General features: G+C 40.9%; 1 protein-coding gene across 1 annotated transcript in view; it reads right to left on the reverse strand.

The window, feature by feature from the left end:
• Nucleotides 1-9949: 9949 nt before the first annotated feature.
• The window catches only part of LOC146684822 (metabotropic glutamate receptor 7-like), a 72964-nt gene continuing 58327 nt past the window's right edge, over nt 9950-24586 (reverse strand). The window contains exons 10-11 of the mRNA XM_085442781.1: nt 15466-15718; nt 9950-10076 (exon numbers count right to left, since the gene is read on the reverse strand). Of these exons, the coding sequence (XP_085298907.1) occupies nt 10027-10076; nt 15466-15718 (303 nt within the window). The 3' untranslated portion in view covers nt 9950-10026. The remainder of the gene's footprint in view (nt 10077-15465; nt 15719-24586) is intronic.

Below are 24586 nucleotides of genomic sequence, written 5' to 3' on the forward strand. Positions count from 1 at the left end.
ACTGATTCATTTACAGGAGATATTAGTGGCCAGCACTTAAAAGCTCTGTTTCCTCCAAGCACTAACTGTGTGATTGAACACTGCACAGATTAACCACAGCCCTGACAGGTGAAGTGTGTAACACTGATTAACTTATTTCAATGCAATGTTATGTTAGAAACTTGGCTTCTGGCACTAGCACAGTGGACGCTACTTACCTACCACCCACCTAAATACTGTTGCTTGCCAAGAGCTCTCCTTCAAGGCAAAACCACTGCCTGATGGCCAGACACTGCACCTCACAGCGCTAAATCGAAAACTGCTGAAGGATCATGACAGAGAGCCCAAGAAGTCCAAAATCCCCAGATTCTAATCGAAACAAGCTCCTACAGCATGCACCTCAGCAAGCCCGACGTTTTCGTGGATGAGGGGAGACCTACACAGTATTAGGCAGGTGATTTTTAATGTCGGGGGTGTCTTGTTTAAATATGAAGACATGGCACCTCCTCTTGCAGTAATATTAGCCAGATTTTTATTAACTTAAGAGCATTTGTACACCGTATGGATCATTAGATTGACCAAAAAAAAAGAGGTTTTAGGCCGTTAAGTGTCACCAGAAGGTCTTCAGTACACTTTAATTTATCTGACTTTTTTTTCTAATAGTTTTGAGAAGAAAGTCATGACCCCAAAATATATATATATATTCAGTGACACTAATCTTCTTCACTTTGTAGTATTTAGTTTTATCTGAATGTATTAAGAAAATCAATTCACTTGGGTGAATTTTCCCCTATTATTCATTTTGGCATTATGTCTTAAAGATTGCTCGGATATTTTTAATGACTTTCTAATGATGGGAATTTTAAAAACTGTTTACCAAACCATTAACACCTGCAGGATCGCCTCTGGCTTGCTTTGTTCAACACGACCAAAGATATGTCGCGTCTAGATATGCCGTTATGATAACACACCACTGTGTTGCTGAGCAGTAAGAGTCACAGTTTCTAATATCAGCAGCTCTGGAGTCGAGGAAAGGCACAGAGGACGAGAACAGTTGTTTGTATCTTTTCTTTTTCTTAAAAAGAAAGAACTCAAGCTGGACCTTGTTTGGTAAAATGAACAAATTTGCTAAACATGGTGAAGGACTTGAAACAAAGGGATAGCACGTTTGCTTTCTATTTATACTCCAGGTGAAGACTTACCTAATTGCTACAGCTGAGTGATTTGATTCTAGAAATGGAGCTGAGCTGATCAATAAATAGATGTAATAGTAGGGTACATCAGAATGTGGAGTTGAGGCTATTTTATACCCTGCCAATCTCTCACTTCATCAGCCTCCCCCACTGCACTCATTAATAATGTACCTGGAATGAAAGTTAATGTATGTGATGAAAAATGTATAAGCTCGTGAAAACTGAACTGACCTTTCAGTTGTTGATGTGTCTGATGCACTTTACTCGAAAACCTGCTGTTGCGGTTGCTTTGCAGCTCTTCACACAAAGCCACTAATCTCATTTATTTCTGAACTTTTCATTTCTAAAATGAGAGAGCCTGCAGCTGTAGATACAGATCAATACAAATACTTGACTTTATGCGTTTAGTTATTGAAATTCTTTCACGGGTATCGACGTACCCACATTAGATGTTTATGCAACTCAAGCTGTATCCGCTAATCAGAAATACTGTTTTGTAAGTGTGTTTATAATTCCTACCGTCATAACAATTTCTAATTACACCGGTAGCCATGCCAAGCCAGGCTGTTATTATGCTCAGGAGGGTAATTATTTCCATTGCCCTGTATTATTGACACAAACTTTTCTCTTGATTAAAAAGGAAAAACTAATCAGTCATTGTATGTACCTTAGTGTTGAGGGGGCGGTAAGGCGATCTGCTACTAAGCACTGGAAGTAGCAGAGAGGGTATGATGGTGGGCAGCACCATGTGATATGGACGGCTTAGTAATAGGCCTCATTAGATGCCCAAAGCCCAAGAAATGTGGCACTCTGTTTCCCATTAGGAAGAAAGCACCATAATAAAAAACATAATAACGATGAAGGATAATTGTCAGCGAAACACAAGTTATATATTTCAAATGTTATTATTAGCAATCCATAAAAATGTCTTGCATATGGCCATATTAAATCATGCAGAATGTGCTGCGGTTGGAGAGTATCTATAAGGAGAGGTAGACTTTAACCTCAGCATTCAAGGTACTAAAATATTAAAAATGCTGCCAAGCAAAACTAAACTGAACCAAAGCCAGATCTGCTAAAGCCAGAATGTGTTTATCATTCAAAGGACATAAAAACAAAATCAATGCTAGAAATAAAAATAAAACATTAAATGCATTTAAATTTTAAATGATACTGCTAGCTTAAATTGTGTAGCATCATTAGCAAAATAAACACATTTTTTACAGAAACTTGTAAGTACACGAGTAACTAGGAAGTTTATTTGATAAAATAATTCACTATAAACTTTGTACAACAGAAGAAGAGACTTCTTTTTACCTTTGGTTTTGTGGTGTAAATACACGGGCATCCTGCTAGCCTGAGTGCTAATTTGCTAACTCATGTCAACACTGGCTTTTTTTACTGCTAGTAGGTCACTTTGGTTATTATCTCCTCATATGAGCATTTTTTTTCCTTTTTCTTTTTCATCATAGATGGGAGCTTTTATGGTAAATATGAATAAAACATACTTCTTCTTAATGGAGATCTCTAATCAGTTATTTACATGGTAGGAACTCATGTCGCAGACATGGACAAGATGACCTTCTGAAGTTCAAACCAAACATCTTCCTTTTCGTTAACCTTTATTTAACAAGGTTAATCCCATATTTTTTCTTGGCACACTATGGGCCCCTTAGTACCGACTGAGCATCTTTACTGAGCATCGTTGCTAACCATGTTCATCCCTTTACGACCACAGTGACCACAGTGTACCCATCTGTAATGATCTGAGCTGATATGGTGCAGTATCTTGCTGGAAGCAGTCATCAGAAAAGCAGTTTCTTGAACTTGAATGAGTTCCCTGTACTCAAATGGCCTCCACAGCAACCAGATCTCAATCCAATAGAGCACCTTTGGAATGTGGCAGAACAAGAAATTTTCTTCATTGATGTGCAACCAACAAATCTGCAGAAACTGTGCGATGCTATCGTGCCAATATGCCCCCAAACCTCTGAGCAATGTTTCCAGCACCTTGTTGAATCTGTGCTACAAATAAGTCTAACAGAGCATGCATTTGGGTAGTTCAACACCATTTTCAACTTTATACACAGAATGTATTATTGTATGCATATATCATAGTATATTGCCAGGACCCAATCACCCAGAGAAGCATATTTTTACTTTCTTTTGTTTTTAAGCCATAACTAAATTGCACATAGGCCTATGAATTGGTTAACTGCACATAAAAGGACTGTTTTTCTTTTTTGCTCTCACAAATGAGCATTGCTGTATACCACTGTGGTATTTTTAGGTTTTTGTATATTGTTTTTGGTATTTTGCATCACATTTTCTAGAAATTTTTCTCTTTTAGCGGCACATTAAAGTAATGAGGAGGAAGATTGGGGTTAGACAGATTGTATATTCGTAATAAAATTGAAAACTAAATATGCACCTAAGTATGGCACTGAAAATGATCGTGATGAATTCTTCATCTCAGGCCACAGCTTGCTCTCCCATCAGCAATGACTCCAGCACCATCTTGTGAAAGAATTAGGTAAGTCAATTTAAATGCTTTTTAACAGAGACACAATGAGCTTCTTTGCCCTTAGCACTGAACAGGAAGTCTCTTCAGAACTACTGCATTTTGTCATTTGTCAGTACTGGTTGCACAGGTCTTACATTTAGAGATGTGATGTGAGATATCTGAAGGCTTTTAAGGCACGGGGGGAAAGCAAAGCTAGATGCTGCAGTATCAATAGATGGCAGTAGCATCACATCATGGCAAAGATACTGATTAATGCCCTTTGCATGAGATCATCACATCTTTTGTAGAGTAATAAAAGGTAGCCTCAAGCTGTGGCCAACTAAACACAAAAGTGCAATTATCATTAATCATTTTCTGCATGTATAGACAGCAAGATCCTATTACAAGATATTTGTGTTTATTTCAATTCATTACCTTCCAGAAGGGTTACCATGGCATCACATGCTCAACAATGAAGGTATCATCGATGCATGTGATGCTATGTATTAAACAGTGCATCAGCAAAGAAGTGATCCTCGGTCAGTTCCCGGTGATAATAAAACGTGCCGGCTCTCTCTTGAGTCACACTTATAATTAGAAAATGAGATAAGTTGAGACAACTGTGAGACTCCATCATTCAGTCACAGATTTAGAAAGTGTAGAGTAATTGCATTTTGCTCCTTATCTCATAAATTGGATCCATTCCAGAGCTGGGGATGGAAATCCTCGTCTTCAGTCATGGAAGGAGCCCATTTGCGTCGAGGCTGTGGATTTTCAGAGGCATGACAAAGCTAAGAAGTTGGGAGACTTTCACAATCGACTCGGGGATGAAACATGACAGAATTCGCCTTGCACCGGCGTTAATGGTGAGCGCAGCCTTTTAAGCTGAGGCTTACTGCGGCAGCTGAGGGCGCGCGGCAGACACTTGTCGTGTGAGAGGTCACTTGAACCATTTATGCGGCGTTGCATTCCAAAGTAAAGGAGAAACAACAGCATTGAGGTCAGGTTAAATAACCCTTTGCTCTGTAATGTCATGTCGAGCCAACCTCCGCTTCACTTGAAAAGATCACAGCTGAAGCAACATGTTGTTTCGGCTCTAAATTATACACAACACAGCAGCAGGATCACTGTCAGTTTATGCACCGTGCCGCATGTCATTATACATGGTCCGGACAACACACAGCACATCAAAATAAAACATGAGGGTTTCTCAGTGTGTGGTTGCTGCTGTACACCATTTCTACCTTTTACAGGCATTGTGCAGTCTGCAAGGCTCATGTAAGCACAGGATGTTTGTGCACAGCTTTGGTCTTACTCCCTGCTGGCTTGATGGCCAGATGGGTCAGTGACAGTGTGGTCGGAGCTTGGCGGGCCCCTTCTGTTCGCTGTGAGGGTCCACTCATGGGATCAAAACCCCCGAGACCAGAATTCTAGAAACTGGATCACAAGGTAAATGGATTGCAAGCTGAGCTGAGACATGCAGTGCACACACATAACCCCACACAGTTACAATAAGGAATATGCACTGTCTCCTGAGTAGCAGAGCGGCTACGTGAACATATGCTTACACGTGTATGGCGTGTATAAGGATCTCCCACGATGAGACAGATCTGTCAGAGGACAGAATGTTTTACCCAGAGAAACAGAAAAATTAACTAAAGAAAATGTGATTTTATTTAATAAGCCAGAAGCAGACCTGATCTTTTATCATTCAAGGCAAGCTGTTCAGGAGGGTTAGATTGCCAAAGTGATATTTTTCTGGTCATGTCATGTGGAAATTTAGTCAAGTCATCTTCAACTGCTATTGCAGTCCATTAACTCCATTGTGAAGATACATAATTGATGCAGCCTTTGGGTAGAGTTTAATCAAATGGAGAGTTCTCCGCACTCCACCGCCAACTGAAAAATGAGACACACGATCCTCAGTGATGTAGTGCGTGAGGTAAGAGTATAAGTCACACTTTGAATTGATTTATAATCATTGCACTGTACACGTCCTGCACAATGCCCAAAGCAAAACATGTGGGTATAAGCTTTTAAAGTTGGATTCGTGTGTATTTATGTGCCCGAGACAGGATCAGCAGAAAGTGTATAAAAATGAAAGTATAACAGCCAGACAGCTGATTTTACTAATCTACTCCCAAACAAAAAGGAGCACCGTTTTGGTTTTCACTTTCATTTCATTTTTGTTTGATGTGGATTTTCTATCACTCTTCCCCAACTATTCATTTCCATCTTGGTATTTTGATTCTCTTTAGGCGTTTACTTTTCTTTGAAATAACAGTGATCTGTGTGGGATGTGGAAATGCATTGTTTATGCCATGCTCCCTGAAATCAAGGGCTTAGCTCTCTAGTTAAATTTCACACTCAGCCAGCACTTATCTCTGTCAGCTCCTGTTTGAGCCACAGATGATCTGCCTTGTTTTAAATGCTGTTGGCTTTTGTTTGTGTCCTGAACCTGAGCTGTGATTCAGTGGTAGAAATGTACTACTTTATTCTATACAAGTACACGCTCCTGAGAGTGTGCTACATCTTCCACGCAGCCAAGGCGGGAAACAAATATGCAACATATTCATAAGATCTATGCCAGCTCGCGTACGTCTTTTCTCCATGAATGCATTTTTGTGACAGGGGAAATTGGGGGAAAGTGGCAGATTAGCGCACCTACTCAGCTGCAAATTCTGAAGAGCATTCGTCTCACTCAGCCATGCTAATAACACAGCAGTCAATTAAATCCATGAAGTCAGATATGTAATTTTCGAATAATCATTAACTAGAATTAGAAGTTTGGCTATTGAAGAGATGGGAAAGGAAGACGTAGAGAGAGGCGGTGAGAGACGTATAACCATCATTACATTAGAAGCGACATATACTAAATCCCTCAGCCGAAGATGAGTGAAGATAAAGGAGGTGACTGAGCTAATTGTGTACTGTCAGAATCCATATCTCTAACGACTGTCAAACGAGCAAATTTCAAATCTATTCTCTCCACCCACCGACACCCCCCCCCCCCCCCCCCCCAGGCACTGAGAGAGAGAGAGAGAGAGAGAGAGAGAGAGAGAGAAATAAATACCAGGAGACACTAATGTGATGAGAATGAGGCCTAGTCTCTTCCGCTGATTAAAAATGCAATAACACTGTGACAAACACACACATGCATACACACGATGTGCAGCCAAAGCATGGCCAAGGTGTTGCTCTGTGGACCGACAGATAAGGAATGGCACCCCGGACTAATTATTCACTTGGAGTGAAAGGCATTGTATATTTTCATGTATCACTTCAAGAAAAACAAACAAAGGAGCGAATGAATGAACAGCATTTCACTGGTGGAGCAACAAAATTTACAAGTGATCTTTCTTCATATGATAATTAGAGTCAATGAGAAGATGGTGGATGTTATGACTCATGCCTAGCCAGTGGCTAGCTTACTGTACTTATGAAATCTTGATGTCACTGTGTACTGGTAATGGTAACTGGCCTGGTTTCTGGAGAACAGAAGGAATGCAGTGGAAGGAAAAGATGCTGGTAAACAAAAAGCATCAGAAGGAGGTTTCCAGTACAAGATGCAGCGGGGAAGAAATAAGTGGAGTGAAGAGTGTCTTTATCCACCCTCTGTTATATCAGGCTTCAGTTGGTCACTGATGGGAAGCAGATAAGGTTTCGGTCTGGCTGGAGTTGGATAATTGGACATTTATGGAGAGATAGGAGAGCCCAGAGCCCAGGAGCCATGAAACAGAGCTAATCTAGACCCAGCATCAGTAAATTGTCTGTGAAAGAGCGCATCAGGAGTTCTGACAAGATAAAGAAGGCTTTCCTCAAAGGCGGAGCTGGACCAAACTGACATGAAAACTCAGATAGAAGAAAGCCTGAGCCTTCGGTGCCAGGACTTTTACAAGTCACATGATGTGCGCGCTAAAACGCACATTTCACAGCGCAGCGCCATCACCTTGTCATCCAAATTGGGTCGCGCAGGCTTGTAATTCGTAGACAGAGAAGACAGTTTTGACAATTTTTGTAACTAGACAGCTCTTAAGAGCCAGAACTCTTTTCAAGCTGGTGTACATTTTTAAAAAGCCCATAAAACCTATTGTTCTGCATCAAATACTCCATGTCTTATAATCTGTGACTGGCATCCCTTAAAAGTTTCAAACATTTAAGCCCTCCTGGTGGAATGTGCCTTACTCTTAGTCCACCATGATTAGTTTCCTTCCTTTGATGATTCTTTCTCCCATTTGAGTCTCCCTGGAATGTGCTGCCTACAGAACAGGTGCATACTAAGCAGGTGGGTCCTTACGTAGGAGCCCCGAGAGCCTCGTGATGGAGTAGTTCATATCCCATACTATTTCAGGCAGGTTTATAAAAGAGATTCCAGGACCTGCTTTGTTTTTTTTTACACACTTTCTGCATTTTAAAGTTTTTCTTTTCTTTGCATCACGATCCAAAAAGATATTGCTTGAGTTATTTATTGTTTCGGTTCTTTTTTTTTTGCTGAGCTGCAAATCTAAACTCTGTACAGCCCCTACTGATTGCTTGCACATAGGCACTGACGCAGGCAATTAATTTGGTGGGGGAGAGGCTAGTCTTAATTGGGTATAAGTGGGATTTTTCTTGGCTGTGTGCAACAGAAAATGACAGACTGTGCGTATGAGAAGTAAAGACCATCTGGTCCCACAGGAGTGGAGCGAGAAGCCAGACAAATGGAAAGAGAAACAACTGAAAACCTGTGTGTATCATTCCCCCTCTCGCACAAACACACACACACGCACAGACAAGAGGAATCGGCATTTCTTGGTCATATATCATTTGCCAAGTAACAGCCTAGAGGGTGAAGAAGCAGAAGTCTCTCATGCGTGGCCTATTCATGTTTTGATGCAATAATCAATATTGAAAATAGTAACATTATGCTTGTAGGCAGGCACGGGAATAAAGAGCGGTTAGCTTGTAAAGACTTGGTCATCAGCAGGACAAATTGATCTGACATGTTACATTATTCATGTAGGGGATTGGCGGTGAGACTCGGGAGGGGTGTTGGTGCGGGAAGAGGAGCAAACGGGCGAGTAAGGAAGTCAGCAAGTGGGCATCGTTTTCTCTCGCAGAGGTCACAGCTCCTCGGTGTACGAGCACCAAACATTTCCATCAGCTACGCAAGCCTACAGTATAAACAACACGACGCCTGATTGCACTTGTACGCCACTTTTGGACTTTAGTCTCTCCGAGTCTCTCGTGCAAACTCACACATTTCCGCACGCACAGAAATAACTATGATATGCCGTCTGGTTTCGTTGTATAAAAGATAACAAAATGATTTTATTACACGTCCATAATTTGACAGACATCACAACATACTTGCAAGATTGCTCTGATATTAATGTTTCCCACACCATAATTAGGCATAATATACCCAGTGTGAAACTAAATAAAACAAACATGCTTTTGCAGATACAGGGAAGGTCAGTTCAACAACAGATTAAAGCCATATTCTGTCCCTCAGTGAAGTTCACTTCTGGTAAAGAAAACGAGCAGCAGAAGGATGCTGAAGCTTATTATCATTTTCAGAATTTATGTTTATTTTTTATTTTTTTTCCCCTTTTTTTTTCTTCAAGTTTACATCAAATAGAACAAACATACATTGGCACATGCAAAGTGAACACTTTGTGGTGCTTTTCATAACCATTCAAATCCAACAGAACAAAGACTGGATATCTATTGTTTTACTCCAAACATGAAAATACTCTCAGATATTTACAAAAAAAAAAAAAAAAAATACTTACAATGCCCATCACTCTAACATAAGAATCATCTGGAACTGATTTGAATTAATTAAAATAAATTACTGTATGTGGCAGAGCTTGCTGTTTAAGGTTATTAAGAAATAAGAGGCACAGGAGAAAAAGAAATCACTTAGAAACAATACAAACAGAAATCCAATAATGGGAACCCCAAGAGAATATGGCTTTAATGACATTTTAAAAGAAAATATCTTGAAAGCAGATCCAGTGTCTTTTTCTGCATTTGTCCTTATTCACGGTGGCCCCCTGTTTAGCAGGCATGTTGATCTCCGTCAGCAAGAGAAGGGGTGGGGGTGGGGCCATGACACAAGTTTAAAAAACCCCAAAAACCTACAGTTTGGTTCTGGAGGCTTGACCCAGCCACACAGGCCTAAAGCCGTGCTAGTCTCTGTCAGGACTCATGCATCATGTCTGGATGAAAGTTGGATGCAATCCATAGTCCTGGAGTGCATAGGTACTGCAGGTGGTGCTGGGATGCCTCTGTCTGTCTTTCTCTGCTTCTCTACAGCTCTCTTTTCAATCACAGATAAAGGACATACAGTATTCGTTTCCAAGCAGATCAGATCCTGAGGTTGTTGTAACTCACATATGTTTTCTTTGTTGCTTGACCTGAAATCACAGTGAAATATGAAGAGAGAAAAACATAAACAGAAGAATGGAAAAGAAAGCATGTTTTCAAAGGTAAATACACATCGTCATCCTCCTTCCTGCTGTGCTGTGCATTCTTATCGCCAGCTGTGTGCAATCAGTAGAAACAAATTCCAGGCCTTGTGTATCATTTCAACTCACAATGCCCCCATGCAAAGCCTTAGATTCTATTTTCAGATGTTAACTAGTGATAAAAAACACAAACACCACACAAGTGGGCACCGAACAAATGCTGGGGCATGCAACGCGATCCCAGTCTGGATTGCCATGGAAACGTATCAGAATGTGGCTGCGTGCCTGTGTGCAGTTTCTGTTTGTGTGTCCTGCTGTATATCGAGAACCACTTTGAGCTTCAGACCTTCAAAGTGAAAGTTTTTTTGCAAACTGAGGTCATCCTGGCTTGTCTGTTTTATGGTAGGAATAAAATGTGGAGTTGTGGTTAGTCTTTGGCTTGCAGTGACATTTAAGCAGGGTGTCATACTATGAAGAATGGGCTAGGGTAATGTGGATGTAGTCCGTAGAGCAATGACAAGTAGGAGGATATGTGTATCTGCAGGCTTGTTGTCCTGTTTGTGCATTTCTTAATCACAGTCATTGCTATTCTACTACTTTAATGTTGCTATGGCGACCATCTCCCATGGGCTATGCAATTAAAGTCGCACCATTTCTTTACAGCTGCATTTTGTAGTCTTGGCCGGGAAGTATGATGAATAAAACATTAGTAAATGTACAACAGAATCTTGCTGGTAAACACAGTCAGGAGGATTTTTTTTTTTAATTTTTTTTTTAAGTAAGATGTTTTTGTGTGCGTTTTCAGGTTTGATACTAAAACATTTTGAACCGCATGCATTTTTTAAGAATCCGACTTCTCTGTTTATGATCTGCGCCAGAGTAGCGCATACATTGTGTGCATTAATCATGACCTGACCTAAGGGGTTAACATAAATGGAGGCAGCTCAAGCTGCGCTGCATCATTCACATGTAACATCTTTAAACATCCAACACATAGCTCATACAGTACCAGTCACACCCTCCCAATTTGATAGTCTATTTAAGCTGCAAATTCCCCCTCGCTCCCTCTGCCTCTTACACATCAGTGCCACCGCCGCTGCCCTCCATCACCGCCTGTTGCCTAACCCCTCCGCGACCCCAGCATCCCTGGGAAGGTTCCGCCGGGGATAATAACTAATCACTTCCCAATTTCTATGTATCATATTTATGGGGAGCGGTCAGCTCAGGGTTTAGGCACCTAACTCTAACAAAGCCCTTCCAGAAGCAAGTCTCGCCATTCTGCAGTCCTCCTGAAACGCCTCATTTAAGTGGGCCATTTGAAGGATTATGTAAATTAACTTTAATTTCACTGGTCACTGGGACAGAAAAAAAAACTGCATGTGTAGAATAACTGTTCAAATCTGATTAAAAAAAGTTTTACTTCCACCAACCCGTATCCCCCCCCCCCCCCCCCCCCACACACACACACACACAGCAACTGCAGTAAGCTAAAAACTAAACCAAAAAGCTGAATTAAAATCAGATCAGTACAAATGTATGCAAATTTATAGATGAAGAAAAATTATGTAACTCTTTTAAAGGCTTGTATTTTGGTTTCTGCTGTGTACAAGCAACTGACCCTGGAGCTTTCAAATCCAAGCTGCCTTTCCACTTCTTGATGACATTGTTTTTGGTTCAGTCACACTAGAGTAAAAATAGGACAGCGACCTCCATGTGACTAGGAAAAACTGGTGGTTGCCCGGTGCAGCTGGTACCCCAAAGATTAAGCGTGCAACGGCGTCAGCCTCTTTGTGACCGTTTTCGACTGCACAGGCCGCCTCGGGGTGAAAGCAACCTGTCAACCTGCCTCGGACTGATTCCTGTCACTCTCAGACGGACTGATGAAGTGTTGCAAACTACTGCCGTCTAATTTATAAACGTAGACTTATTAGACCATCACATCTAGCTAGCACAAACAATCTGAGCTAGTCTGTACAACTTGCATGCGATGTGTCCCTCTGCAACTGGTTGTATTCTAGCTATATCCCCATAGCACCTGTATCATCTTGCAGTTATGTCTGGACCTGAAGTAAGTAGTTAATGTGAATTTCTGTCTATACAGATGGCAACAGAATTGAATGATTTATCACAGTTTTTTCCATAAAACAGATTGCATGTAATTACCAACCTGACCACATTCATTTGCAAACTGAAAGCTGATCGATTGTGTTTTATCTTGATGCACCAAAGTTGTTTTGAAGACTACAGCTGACTCCAAACGGTTGCAGACCTGGTTCCCATCCTTGAAGCAACCAGTTTAAAGAAAACAAGATCGCAAGTTCACTGCAGTAATTTTGGTTGCATTGTAGTGTGACAGTAACATTAGTTATGTGAGCAAGTCATCCATCTGTGGCTGCCATATCCTCAAAGCTCATTTTCCTTTAAGGGGACCTAAAGTATTATGCTTTTCCTTAATTGCTGTCACATATATACAGTTAAAATGCTGAATTCTCATATTAGATATAGCCAGAGTTTCAAATAATAAAGTCTTCTATGAGATATGATAAAAGTCACATTCGCCTGCTATTCAAACTTTCTGTTTGTGAGCGGCAGCCAATCAGAAGAAAGTTGGCTTAATGGAAAAGAGAGCTAAATTGATTAACTAATATACATTTTATTTCCATATAAAGAAGTATTTAAAAAAAAATCCAGAGCATGAATCTTCTAACGTCTGTGATTCTAGTTAGTTGTAATAGAAATTGGCTCAGACAAATCCTCTCTATCATCCTAATTTTTAATATTAAAGCCTCCCATAACTCTTCTTCCTTTTGGTTCTTCCATTTGTTAAGTTGTGTTTTCCGACTACAGATTTCATTGTTAATTAAATGAAATCAGTCAGAGAAGCATTAAGGCAGTCGCGCACATGCCTGTTGGGAAAAATGTAACGGGACAGTGAATCAATGCGACATCTCAGGGCGAAGCCTCTTCTCCGAGAGGTGTAATCATGATGATATTACACCGTATCAATATCAATGTAAATCTGCAGAACTGCTAATGCTCTTAATCCTATAAATCAGTTTGAGTCATTCCATAAGGGGGCCCCTGAAAAGAAGGAATTTGGCACTCCGATGGTTACAGGAATTGACGGACATTCTCCCGGGATGTTCGAGGCGCAGTTCAGGTTTCAGGGCGGTCATGCACATAAATTCGCCATTAATAAATGTCAGTTCCAATGTTGCTAAAAAAAGAAGGGCAAGAGGAGGAGAGTGCATGCAGCGAGGGGAGAAAAGGCGAGAAGATATTCATGTTGGAGAGACAGAAGGTGAGAGACACACCGAGCAGAAGATAGGGGGCACTTTTGGGAGGGTCTTACAGAGACCGCATGCCCTGCTTGGGGACTTTTGATGTGCTGCTACAACAGATGCCAAGGTTTCACCCCTATTTACTCAAAGAGCCACATGTGTGACAGGCAAAGATGTGCTCCCCATCCCCTGATACGCTTGCATCAGCACTCTGACTTATGCGCATAACTCACACTTTCGACTCACACAATGATACACACATTGAGAAGCACACTCAGTCACAGACCCACACACTCATTCTGCTCATGACAGATGAGTGTGACAACTGTTGGCTGTTTGGAGAAATTCCCAGGAAAATCTGTGATCTCAGAGGCATAATCCAGAGAGGGGTTGTGGGGCTGGTGCACCTGTGGGTGCCATGATCACTCTGTGTGATTAGAAGTGTTGTGGGAGAAGAGGTCTTTGGAAGCTGTGATGTGTGATTTGCATGAGCTGTCAATCTTCACTGTCTTTGTCCTGACAACTAGAGATGAGCATAAAGCTTCCATGGCAACGCTGGCCTAGAATTCTGCCTTTGCAGTCTTTCTTCTTTAAAGGGCTTAAAAAACTCTTTCTCATGTTGATGTTTCTCACCCACAACAAACACCATATCACCTAACTACGGAAATATGTAGGCCTCCCCACTCACGTACTAATACCCAGCTTTCTCTCTGCTAACAGGATCACGCTTACTGTTTTAGATGAAGGGTGGTATGAGTAACACACAGCAACAGGGACAGATAATCTCCTTCCATGCCCGTCGACAAAGCCCTGCTGCTTGAAATCTCTTCAGAGAGCAAGTGCCCCCATCTCTCATGTTCCCTGCCATGCAGCTGGCCTAAAGGTCGAACTATTAATCAGGATACAAGATAACTGGGTCCTTTTTAAGGGACATTATACATCATTTTAACCAAGTCACCATCCTATTAAACCAGTGGAATGGGCTTTCTAGTACAAGAAAGGAAAAAAGATCTAAAAAAAGACTAAAAAGATCTCATTTATGTGTCTTGGGAAAATTTACATCTATTATACAGATGTAGATCTCAGCTCCTGGGTCATCTTTATGGTCTGTATCATTTCTCATGGCTATAAAGGGACTATTTTTAATATTAAAGGCTCACTGTGGACACAAATGTGTTTGTAGATTGTGGACCGTTCATAGGTTAAGCTTATGTCTAACTAAAGTGTTGTACTAAAGTACAAGCATTTCTTTTTACAATGTATTGGTCTTTAAAACTGTGAAAATAAAAATTCAAATGTGTATTTCTAGCAGTCCTTTGGTAATACTCTACGTCCACATTCAGCCTGTATAGAAAAACAATATTAGCATTATTGTAGCTTACAAAAGTACAAAACAGAGCTTAGGCAAGGGTTTTATATTCAAAGGTAAAATCTTATTTTTTTCCAGATTAAAGTCATATATGAGCAAGAAAAAAGAAATTCCAATTACTGGTTGCCATGCATTGTGCCTGCAGTGGTAGACCTTATCAAATTATACTCTGCAATCAGGAAATACTTAGGTCAGGACAGAATTGCTACATGATTGGAAGCATTTATGCTTTGAAGAGACACTGCCAGGAGAACACCACACACGTTTTTGTGAAAGAGTTACTGCTGCGTGTCTCTTACTACTCTGCACTTTGGGCATTCCCTCTGTGCTGGCCTCTGAGGTGTGATGCAGTTGGTTCAACCTAGTGAAAGTGAGGGCTGTTTTTTTATTTATATATATTTTTTCTCATGTAATGTTTTAAAGTTTTACAAGTTTAGCCTCAGAGAATATCACATGACTTTAGTCACGAATTAAAAATTTTAATCTCAGAGAGTCTGAGTTTTGCAGGATGTCCACAGAGTAAGTCCTGGACATTAACACTTAAAAAAGGTTTGTGTACGTATTCATGATTATAGAGTGCAGTAAACTGTTTATTAATAGTCTGCATCCTGCTTACAAATGTTAAAAACTGTGCAAGCTTCTCTGTTTTATTGCTTGTTGGCTAAAAACGCCACACCAGATTACTTACTCATGGGGTCAGCAGCGGGGTTCTCACACAGCTCAGTCTTTGCCTCTCCATTGGGCCTCTCGTTGGGCTTCTGGGACAGACGTGATGACATTGTGGCAGCTGTGACTACAGCCTTGAAGCTGCGCTTCCTCTTCTGGACGTTCATCTCAGGGTGGAAGATAATGATGTACACCTTGGGCATGTAGAGCATGCCCAGTGCTACTGAGGCACTGAGGTTCATAGAGATGGTCAGGGTGGTTGTCTGAATGTACAGCTGTAAGTAAGCAGAGACAGGTGAAGAGTGATTTTAATAAAGACTAGAATAGCAGCAGACATAATCAAAATGGGTAGCTCCTTTGTGTGTGGTATCAGCTTTGATTTGGCTGCTCTATGAGGCAGATAAATATGTTAGGAGTAGCATTTAAACACTTATAAAGAAAAATTAGAAACAAGACAGCGATGATGGCTAAACGTCTGTTGCCAATTAAAGAGCAGTCACACTGCTGAGCGAAGTGATGAGGCAAAACCTAATAATAGCCACTGCCCAATAACAAAATCTCAGCATCCAGAAGATACATTACATTGTTTGTTGCCATTTTCTGAGTCTTGCAATGTGGTTAACCTTTCTGCAGAAGGAGCCATGATGTTAGTCATTAAAAACTTTTATAGTTTTATAGGAACATATTTTTAATACTGAATTCCCACATAATTTAATGGATTATTCAATTATACAATTCTTGGTTTGATAACCTACTATTATTAAGAGATAAGTAGGTGATCCCGGCATTTGCTATGTGTTGCTATGAGCAAAAGAGCACTCATGCGTTTAGTACATGATCTAGAAGCATTTATTAAAGCTTGACCTGCAGCTACTCACTCAAGTCAAAGACGGTTCAAGTGTATTAATGACAACAGCAGAAGAATCACCAACAAATATCCTTACTTGCCCTCCTTCCTGCCAGCCTGTTGACTTTTTTCACTCTAGATTGATGGACCACACTGTCAGATGACAAGCTGTCCATGACATATTGAAGCCACCTTTCTTTTCCTTTTATACGAGCTGTTTTATTTCACCGCTCAAGCAATCCGAGCCCTACTTCTCCCACTAGCAAATTCTATTACCAGGCCCACTTTAATGTATATTCCTCTGAGAGTACAATAAAAGAACATGTATGCACTAAGAACACTACATTTTCAGCATACAGAAAGTCTACATTTATCTTTCTGCAGCTCTGCACACAGCAGAATGCAGCCCGAGAAAGGCTGTCAGTGCGGTAAGTGCTAGGATCATTCATTGGACTCCCGTGACATGAACACAGGTACATTCTCTCAAATGCATCCAACATGACATTCCCTTTCAGTCGTTGCATAACACCTTTCACACTGTCAGCCTGTAATTGTGAGCTTGCATAACCCAGATCATGTAGGGATTGCAAATTTTAAACACTGACTTCATTAGAATCTAGTGATTTTTCTAAGAAGTGGTGAAGTCGGTAAATCAGAGGACATTTAAGAGCTCTTTGTTTCATTTAAGGGTCTTGGAGGAGAAATAATCACTTCAAGAGGGGACATTATTGTTTGAAGAGCCGATCACCATAGCCTCCTCTCTAATCTACTGCACTTGAAAGTATCAGATGTCACTTACATACTGCCATTCAGTCAGTCACTGGTAATGTGCACTAGGAGAGGGTACCATTGTAAACACATTATCCACCACAGCGTGTCTGTGGAGAAGCAAAATGCTCAGTGAATCAGTGAGAGGAGGAAATGTCACCATTTGCATACAATCTTTCTTGGTAAATATTCGGAAACGGTAATTTCTTTCACTCATTTCCATGCTAGTCATGCCTTTGTCTTCTAATCTCCAAAAATCATTCAGATGCCTGATATCATCAACACACCAATGCACTCAATTGCCTCCATACCCTCCAGTTTTTCTGTGAAGCAGCATCAGAAGCAGCGATCTGGCTGGTACACCATGCATTAATAACTGTATGAATATCACAGTACTCTCAGCGCACTCTGTTCTCTGTCACTCTGGGCTGGGGGAATGTCGTTTCAGCTGCAAATTTGCAGGGCTCATGACTAGATTTTTTTGGGGCCACGAGTTAAAGCGTTGTGGGGCAGCGCACATGGCATCAAACATAATCGCCAGAGAATCTTCAGCCTGTGCTGCTGCGCTTCCATGTTTGGTAGATGGTAACCTGTCTGGTATCCATAGCAACACTACAGAGTTTGGTGCAAGCAACTAAAGATGCCTGGAATAAGCTTTTAATGAGATTCTGATACCAAAGAGTCTGCAATGCTGACCCTATCACAACTGATTTATTGACCATGCAGGAGAGCTGATTCGGGAGCAAGCTCACAATAAGCTGTAATAGGCACTTTGTGCGCTCATACGCACACACAAAGCATGTGTAGGTATGTGGGCTTTCATGCTTTCTAATACACATGCACGCACACACACACACACACACACACACACACACACACACACACACACACACAGGCACATAAGCACACCAAAACAAATCCTTTTTCTAACCATCTCTAACCGCAGAGACAGGGTTTTTCCATTGTGCATCTCTGTGAGCTTGACCCAAATTCGTACCCGCCAATCAAATGCTTTGCTTGTCGCAGAACAGTCATAATTAGCTTCTGTTGCTTTAACATAAATAAATACATGAAGGCATTTTCACAACTGCTTGGCAACTTACTATTTATAACCACCGTAATGATTTATTAACGCGCTCATCAGGAATCAAACGGTTGCTTTTGAATTTTACATCTCACTGACAAGCCAAATGCCAACATTCAGTCACAACAGACGATGTTTCTACTATTTAGACAAAAAGCTGTTGAGCGTAATTCTCATAATTATACCCACCAGGGATATACTTACTGCAAAGGCAATTTAATTGTGTATGGATGAGTACTATAAATGCACACAGTGATAAGAACTTGATTCAGTAAGTGACAATTAGGATGCTCTCTGCCCCGTTAGAGAATGCCTTCAATAATGAATCCAGGGGATTTGCAGTCTCCCCTCAACTACCTGGATGTCTCTTGTTGTTTGGGGTGGCCTACTTTCTATCCTGGCTCGTGTCATGAATAACTCTGTCTGGCTTTGTGCTCCAAAGCCTGATTCTGTATTGTAGCTCTGTATGTTGATGGCCTTTGCTTCTTTTCAACTCTGTACAGGAGATCCCCATTTCTGGTATTCATGATTGGCAGATTAAGAAGCTGTGACCGATAATGCACTCTGCATGTGGCAGAGATGGTAAGTAATTGTCACAACAATTAGAGGAAATCCTTTTTGATCTCAGGCCCTCCAAGGTTTGGAGGCCTATCTCCCCCTACGACCACTTCCCCTGCCAGTGGCGGACTCCCTCAGACATCGGTGCGTTGGTGGTTCTTTGTGTCCGGGGATGGGCGTCCAGGTACACACCGGCTCACTCCTTGGCGGCCGCTTATCGGGGCCTGGAGCCTGGGGCTCGCTCGGGCCACTTCGGAGGTGGGGTGCCCCCGGCCTCTCGGCCTGGGGCTCGGTCACTCAGGCACGGCTGGCTGCCGGCGGGGCTCACGGGCGCGTCACTGCAACTCCCCCTGGCTTCTGCTCCGCGGCTGCTGAGTGAGCCCTCATCTGGGACTCTCCTCAGCTCTTTCTGGGACAGTGGCGCAGCTGCCCCTCTGTTGGTCTTCCTTGGTCTCTTGTGTTCTGGGGGCCTCTGGATGTCTGGAGTTTTGATCTCCTCCATACCTGCTTCATGCCCTGGAGGACGGGGCTGTGGCCCCCCCACACCCTCTAGCAGATCATTACATGAAGGAACCTTTTAAAAAAAACAAGCGCGTCCATGCTCATAGGTGTACACACGGGTGATCACACCCACAAACTACACCCTTTTTGGCTCCTACCTCAAAGCACACTGTGTTCTGTTGATCTTATGTGCTGCACAATAATGTTTAATATTTAGTATTTACTGTCATATTCCCATATATCATTGTGATGTTGTTTATTCTATTACTCTTGTTCTCTTCTGCTTGTTTTCTTTTTTCTTTCTCAGCAGGTGATCCAGGTGATCGATATATGCATTTTTTTTCTCTGCCCATTCTGTTGGTTTTTGTCTTTTGTCCTTCTCCCCCGTCCCTCTTCTCAGCTGTTTATTCTACCCTCTTTCTTTCTCCCCTTCTTTCCCCCAGTCAAGTCTGTCCCGTATTCAGTAAGTGAAAATAAAATAAACAATAAAAGGTGAATCAAATGGACCATTACGGCAAGGCTGGGATGGTCAATTTGGTAAAGTAAATCCGTTGGGCATCTTTCTTTGCCTTTAGACAACAATTCTGATGGCAAAAGAGCCAAACGGGACAGGCAAAAAGAAAAAAAAAAAAAAGGAAATCCCTTTTGATGTTTCCTTGACATGATTTGTCAAAATACAGTTCAGGATCCATCACGTGTGTCGGCAGGAAAATTGTGAAAAAGTGACATAATTTAAGTCCTACACGACTAAGAATAAAACTCTTTGAAAAAAACAGAGTTATTGTGTTTTGCCTATTTTCTGTCACATATATACTGTTTTTAACAAGGGCAAAGTTTCAAACAATAACATCTATGTGCAAGTGATCCCTGTGAACCAGAAGCTCATGCTTCAAACTGCTGTAATTGCTCTGTTTCAGACAGTTCTCAGTGAGACTGTGTCTAACACTTTACAAAGTGTTACCACCATGTTTTTGTCATGTTGTTACTTTCATTACAAAGGTTCTTCAGTGCTCTGCACAATGGATGGATATTAAGAAGGTACTTGCTGCAATTAGCTGACTACTCTTCATATGAATGGAGGAGGAAAATGGTGGGACGGTCTATAACTTTTTATTGCATGAAAGGACAAAAATATGATAAAGCTACAACTGTGTCCAGGACAGTAGGAATAATCAGCTTCTGCTCACATAGCACTTGATCTTTGCAAGCATCTGCATAGACATCACGCTAACACAAAGCCTGTATTGAAGAACTGAAAGTGATGCTAAAGCTGAGTGAATGCCTACCCCAGCCCAGCAGCAAGAGACGATCTTCAGCATGGAACCAAAAAGTGATGAGCTGACAGGCTTGAAGGACTGTAGCCTCCATTTCTACCTGTAGTTATTTACATTTGGACTGCTCTTGTGTGTTGTGATTAGGACAGGGATTTGTGTCAGTGTATGAACCTGTAGCCTAAAGTTTATATTGTTACTATTTATTATGTGACAATTCACGTCAGGCCATGTTACAAAGTAACGACAAATTAATCTAACAAGTAATGTAGTGCCTTACTTTCTCCAGGTAGTAATTAAGTAATTAATGTAATGCAGTACCCAAAATTTAAGTCTCTCTAGGTGTTTGTTAGTTTGCAAACTCCTCCTACATGATCAGGAGTTTGAGTGACCAAACTTGCCACGCAGGTAGGTTTTGAAGGTTCTTATCCATGTCAGAGATTAAAGATCATCACGTTTCCTAGCAAACACCACACAATAGGCTAACATCACCAGTTTATAGCATTTATGCACCCATAAAACCTTATGAAAACATCGCATCATTTTTCTTTCATGACAGTGATATCGAATTTATACCCCTAAAAGCTGAAATATGTACAATATATTAAAATGCCATCATGTTGCCTGGCAACCGTCTAGCAATAAAGTTAAAGTCTTTGTACACCTACAAAACCTTATGAAAGCATCCTATCATTTTAATTTCGTGACAATAACATCTTATTTATATCCACAAATGATGAATTATACATGTGTAGCAACCACAGAGCAACTGGCTAAAGTGACCCACTTTATTTCCCTCAATTTTCTCCATGCGGGTAAGTAAGTATAAGTAAGTCTATTTCTTTGCAAGCAAAGGCATAGCAATATTTTAGCATAGGTATGTACTAGTAATGTGTAATAATTTACTTTTTTTTGAGTAGCGGCAGCTATCCTTAATATGGTCACCTCAGCCACAGCTATTCCACCCAACCTTCTGTTTGTCTGGGGCAGCCAATTGGAATAAAGATGGCTTAAGGCAGGGGTCCCCAATCTCAGTCCACGAGGACCGGTGTCCCTGCAGGTTTTAGATCTCACCCTGGGTCAACACACCTGAATCACATGATTAGCTCATTACCAGGCCACTGGAGAACTACAAGACATGTTGAGAAGGTAATTTATCCATTTAAATCAGCTGTGATGGATCAAGGACACATCTAAAACCTGCAGGGACACCAGCCCTCGTGGACTGAGATTGGGGACCCCTGGAGGGTGGCCCTGAATGGAGGACAGCTAAAATGCCTTGTTTCAAAAAGAGGCTTTAATAAGAGGCTGCACAATGGCACGGGATAAAACCAATAAGAAACTTTTTAGTGTGAATTATGCAAAGCTACCTTAGTGCAGTCTAAGAATAAAAAACATGGTGCTGGAAATGAGAGTATTAGGTCTCTTTTAAACTTTTGAATTTGGGAAATCATTTCAACCTTGGCCAACATTTAGAGGAGTTCCAAAGAAAGAGATAATCTGTGAGAGAGACAGGTTTTGGTAAAGTTTGATGATCACAAGCCTATTAAAAGATACTAGAGGAGAACACACACTGCCTGCGGAGAAGCTGAGGATCCTCCACAGCTCCTCGCGGCCTGATGCTCCCTCACAATGAAGAAAATTCGACATTGAGAGCGATGATTCTGTCAGCAACAACAGTTTTGACAACATTCAATCAAACTTTAATCACATACTCTGAGATAATGCGCATTACACAGTTCCTCAGTGACAATGCAATGCAGTCAAGTGCCTCTGGCTGGATGGCATCTGTCATGAACAGTATCTCAACTGAATTACAACAGGTAAAATCTAATATAGCGTTTTATATATTTATTCCAAATGATAGCTGAACTACAAATAATGAACGATGTGTTCATATTGTTTGGATACTTCTCTGAGACTGGTTGACATTACCAAAATAAATTATTCCCCACCTACAATATAGATGATGTCAAGGCAGTAGTGGCAGACTGTTCTTCTAGATAATATTCAATTGGAATTTGCATGCATGTTTTTTCAAGCAAAGTCTTGCAAAGATTTCAATCAATCAGTAGCCCAGCCTTAAAAGTGTAAAAGGTAATATACATAAAACCTACATTATTTTCTCCATTTGTGATTTTTTCTTTGTATCACAACAGTCAGGAAAACTACGAGCAGCTTCTGCTTTGCAGCTCCCGGTGTTGCATGAATGAATAAATATATGAATTTTTAATTTCTGTGTTTGGACATTTATATGACCCATCTTTCATGGGATTATCAGACACAATAAGCCAAATGTCACCTAACATCCGGATCAACCAGACTTAGATGTAAGTGCTCAAACAAACATACGCATAAGGCTCCTCGAATATAACGCCCAAGGAGATATTTCACTATGGAAACATAAAAACACATGAGCACAGCCCATTAAAACCCAAGTCATAAATAAATCCAGACAAATCAAACACTACTTCTGCATCCATTAGTGCCAAATGTTTTAAATGTGACCAAGTTCATATCTAGCAGTCTGTAACCCATATAACGCACTCTCTGATATAGCCATATGCCACTTTTGCCCTGCGTTCTCATGCTTTAGAAATGCATTAAGAAAATGCAAAAACATTATGAAGAAAGCGTTTAATTAAAGCTCCATTCTCATTCCGCCTCACATCTAAAACTGAAAGATTAACATTTTTTATACAACGGTTGTCATAAATCATGATATGAAGGACAAGATCAAATGAAGTGAATTCCGCTCTCCGTCTCATTTAGCTCGTAATGTTCGCAGATTCTTTCATCTTCGGTCACACCTCTGTGTCTTCCCATTTCAATATGTAATGGCAATACTCCACATCTTAACTGCGCACAGAGTGTGAAACTGATGTCACACTCCCTTCTCCCTGATAAAAAATAATGGACTAAAGTTAAAATCACAACTACAACCTTTCTTTCTTTCCATTATACTTGACCACATTTAGCTTTTCGCCTGCAGTCCGCCTCTGGTGCAATCTACTCAAGGTTTCATGCATAAAACAAGTGATAGGCAGGGGAATTTCACACATTATTTTCAAAAGACTCCACATCTCCGCACTAAGTGTCACATCCAACTCCTGTCAAACGCTGCTGTTTGCAGAGAGACAGGAGTTTTAGAAGATGCAATTTTACCTGCTGAAAGCTGAAGTGAAAAAGTTTTCCGCAGCATAGTTAGTCATTGTTAATGATGCTTGTCAGGACGAACCGTCCCCATGAAGTTTATGTATTACAGGGGACATCTTACAAGAGCCTAAGAGGTTTCCACACATGTACTGAGGCATATAAGCTTCCAGTACATGGAGTTCACTTTTAAGCGTGACTGAGTCTTGTAGGTGTTTTATTAGAGTGTTTCAGTGCCTCGGGATAAATGTTTCATTATATCATCGTCCTACTCTTCTGAACTGCAAGAAATGTTCTATGTTTAAACACCAGCCCTCGTGTTTATTGGCAGAATACATTAAATCTATTTATCAGTCCTTTGCTCAGAGCAAACATTTATGGTGAGGCACTTCAGGCAAAAAGTGTTTTTTTTTCTTTTTTTGCTGTCTGTAGCTCAGGAAGTAAAGCAGGTCATCTACTTATTTGAAGGTTTGTGGTTCGATCCTTGGCTCCTCCAGTCTGTATGCCAAATATCCTTGGGCAAGATCATAACCCCAAGATCATAAGTTGCTCTCCGATGCATTCACTGGAGTATGAATGCGTTTGAATGGTAGATAGAGGCACTTAAGCATATAAAATAGAGCTTGTGTGAATGGGTGAATGAGGCATATTGTATAAAGTGCTTTGGGCGCTGCGGCAGAGTAGAAAAGCGCCATTTAAGAATCAGTCCGATCATATCTATTACCTGAACTGTTTATACCTGTATAACAGTTTCAAATAAAAATGTATAGCTTTTCACAACATATAAAATCACCAGCCACTATATTAGTTAGACGTGTTCAACAGCTTGATGATGCAAACATCTAATTAGTGAACCCAACAACAACAACCAAATGCATTTAGACATTTAGACACGGTAAAGACAACCTGCTGAAGAACACCAGAATGGGGGAAGAAATCGATTTAAGTGACTTTGAATGTG

This window comes from Copadichromis virginalis, linkage group LG20 (genome assembly GCF_057382275.1).
Source record: "Copadichromis virginalis isolate Kocher_CV1m ecotype Utaka linkage group LG20, C_Virginalis_male_GT1.1, whole genome shotgun sequence".
Classification (NCBI taxonomy): domain Eukaryota; kingdom Metazoa; phylum Chordata; class Actinopteri; order Cichliformes; family Cichlidae; genus Copadichromis; species Copadichromis virginalis.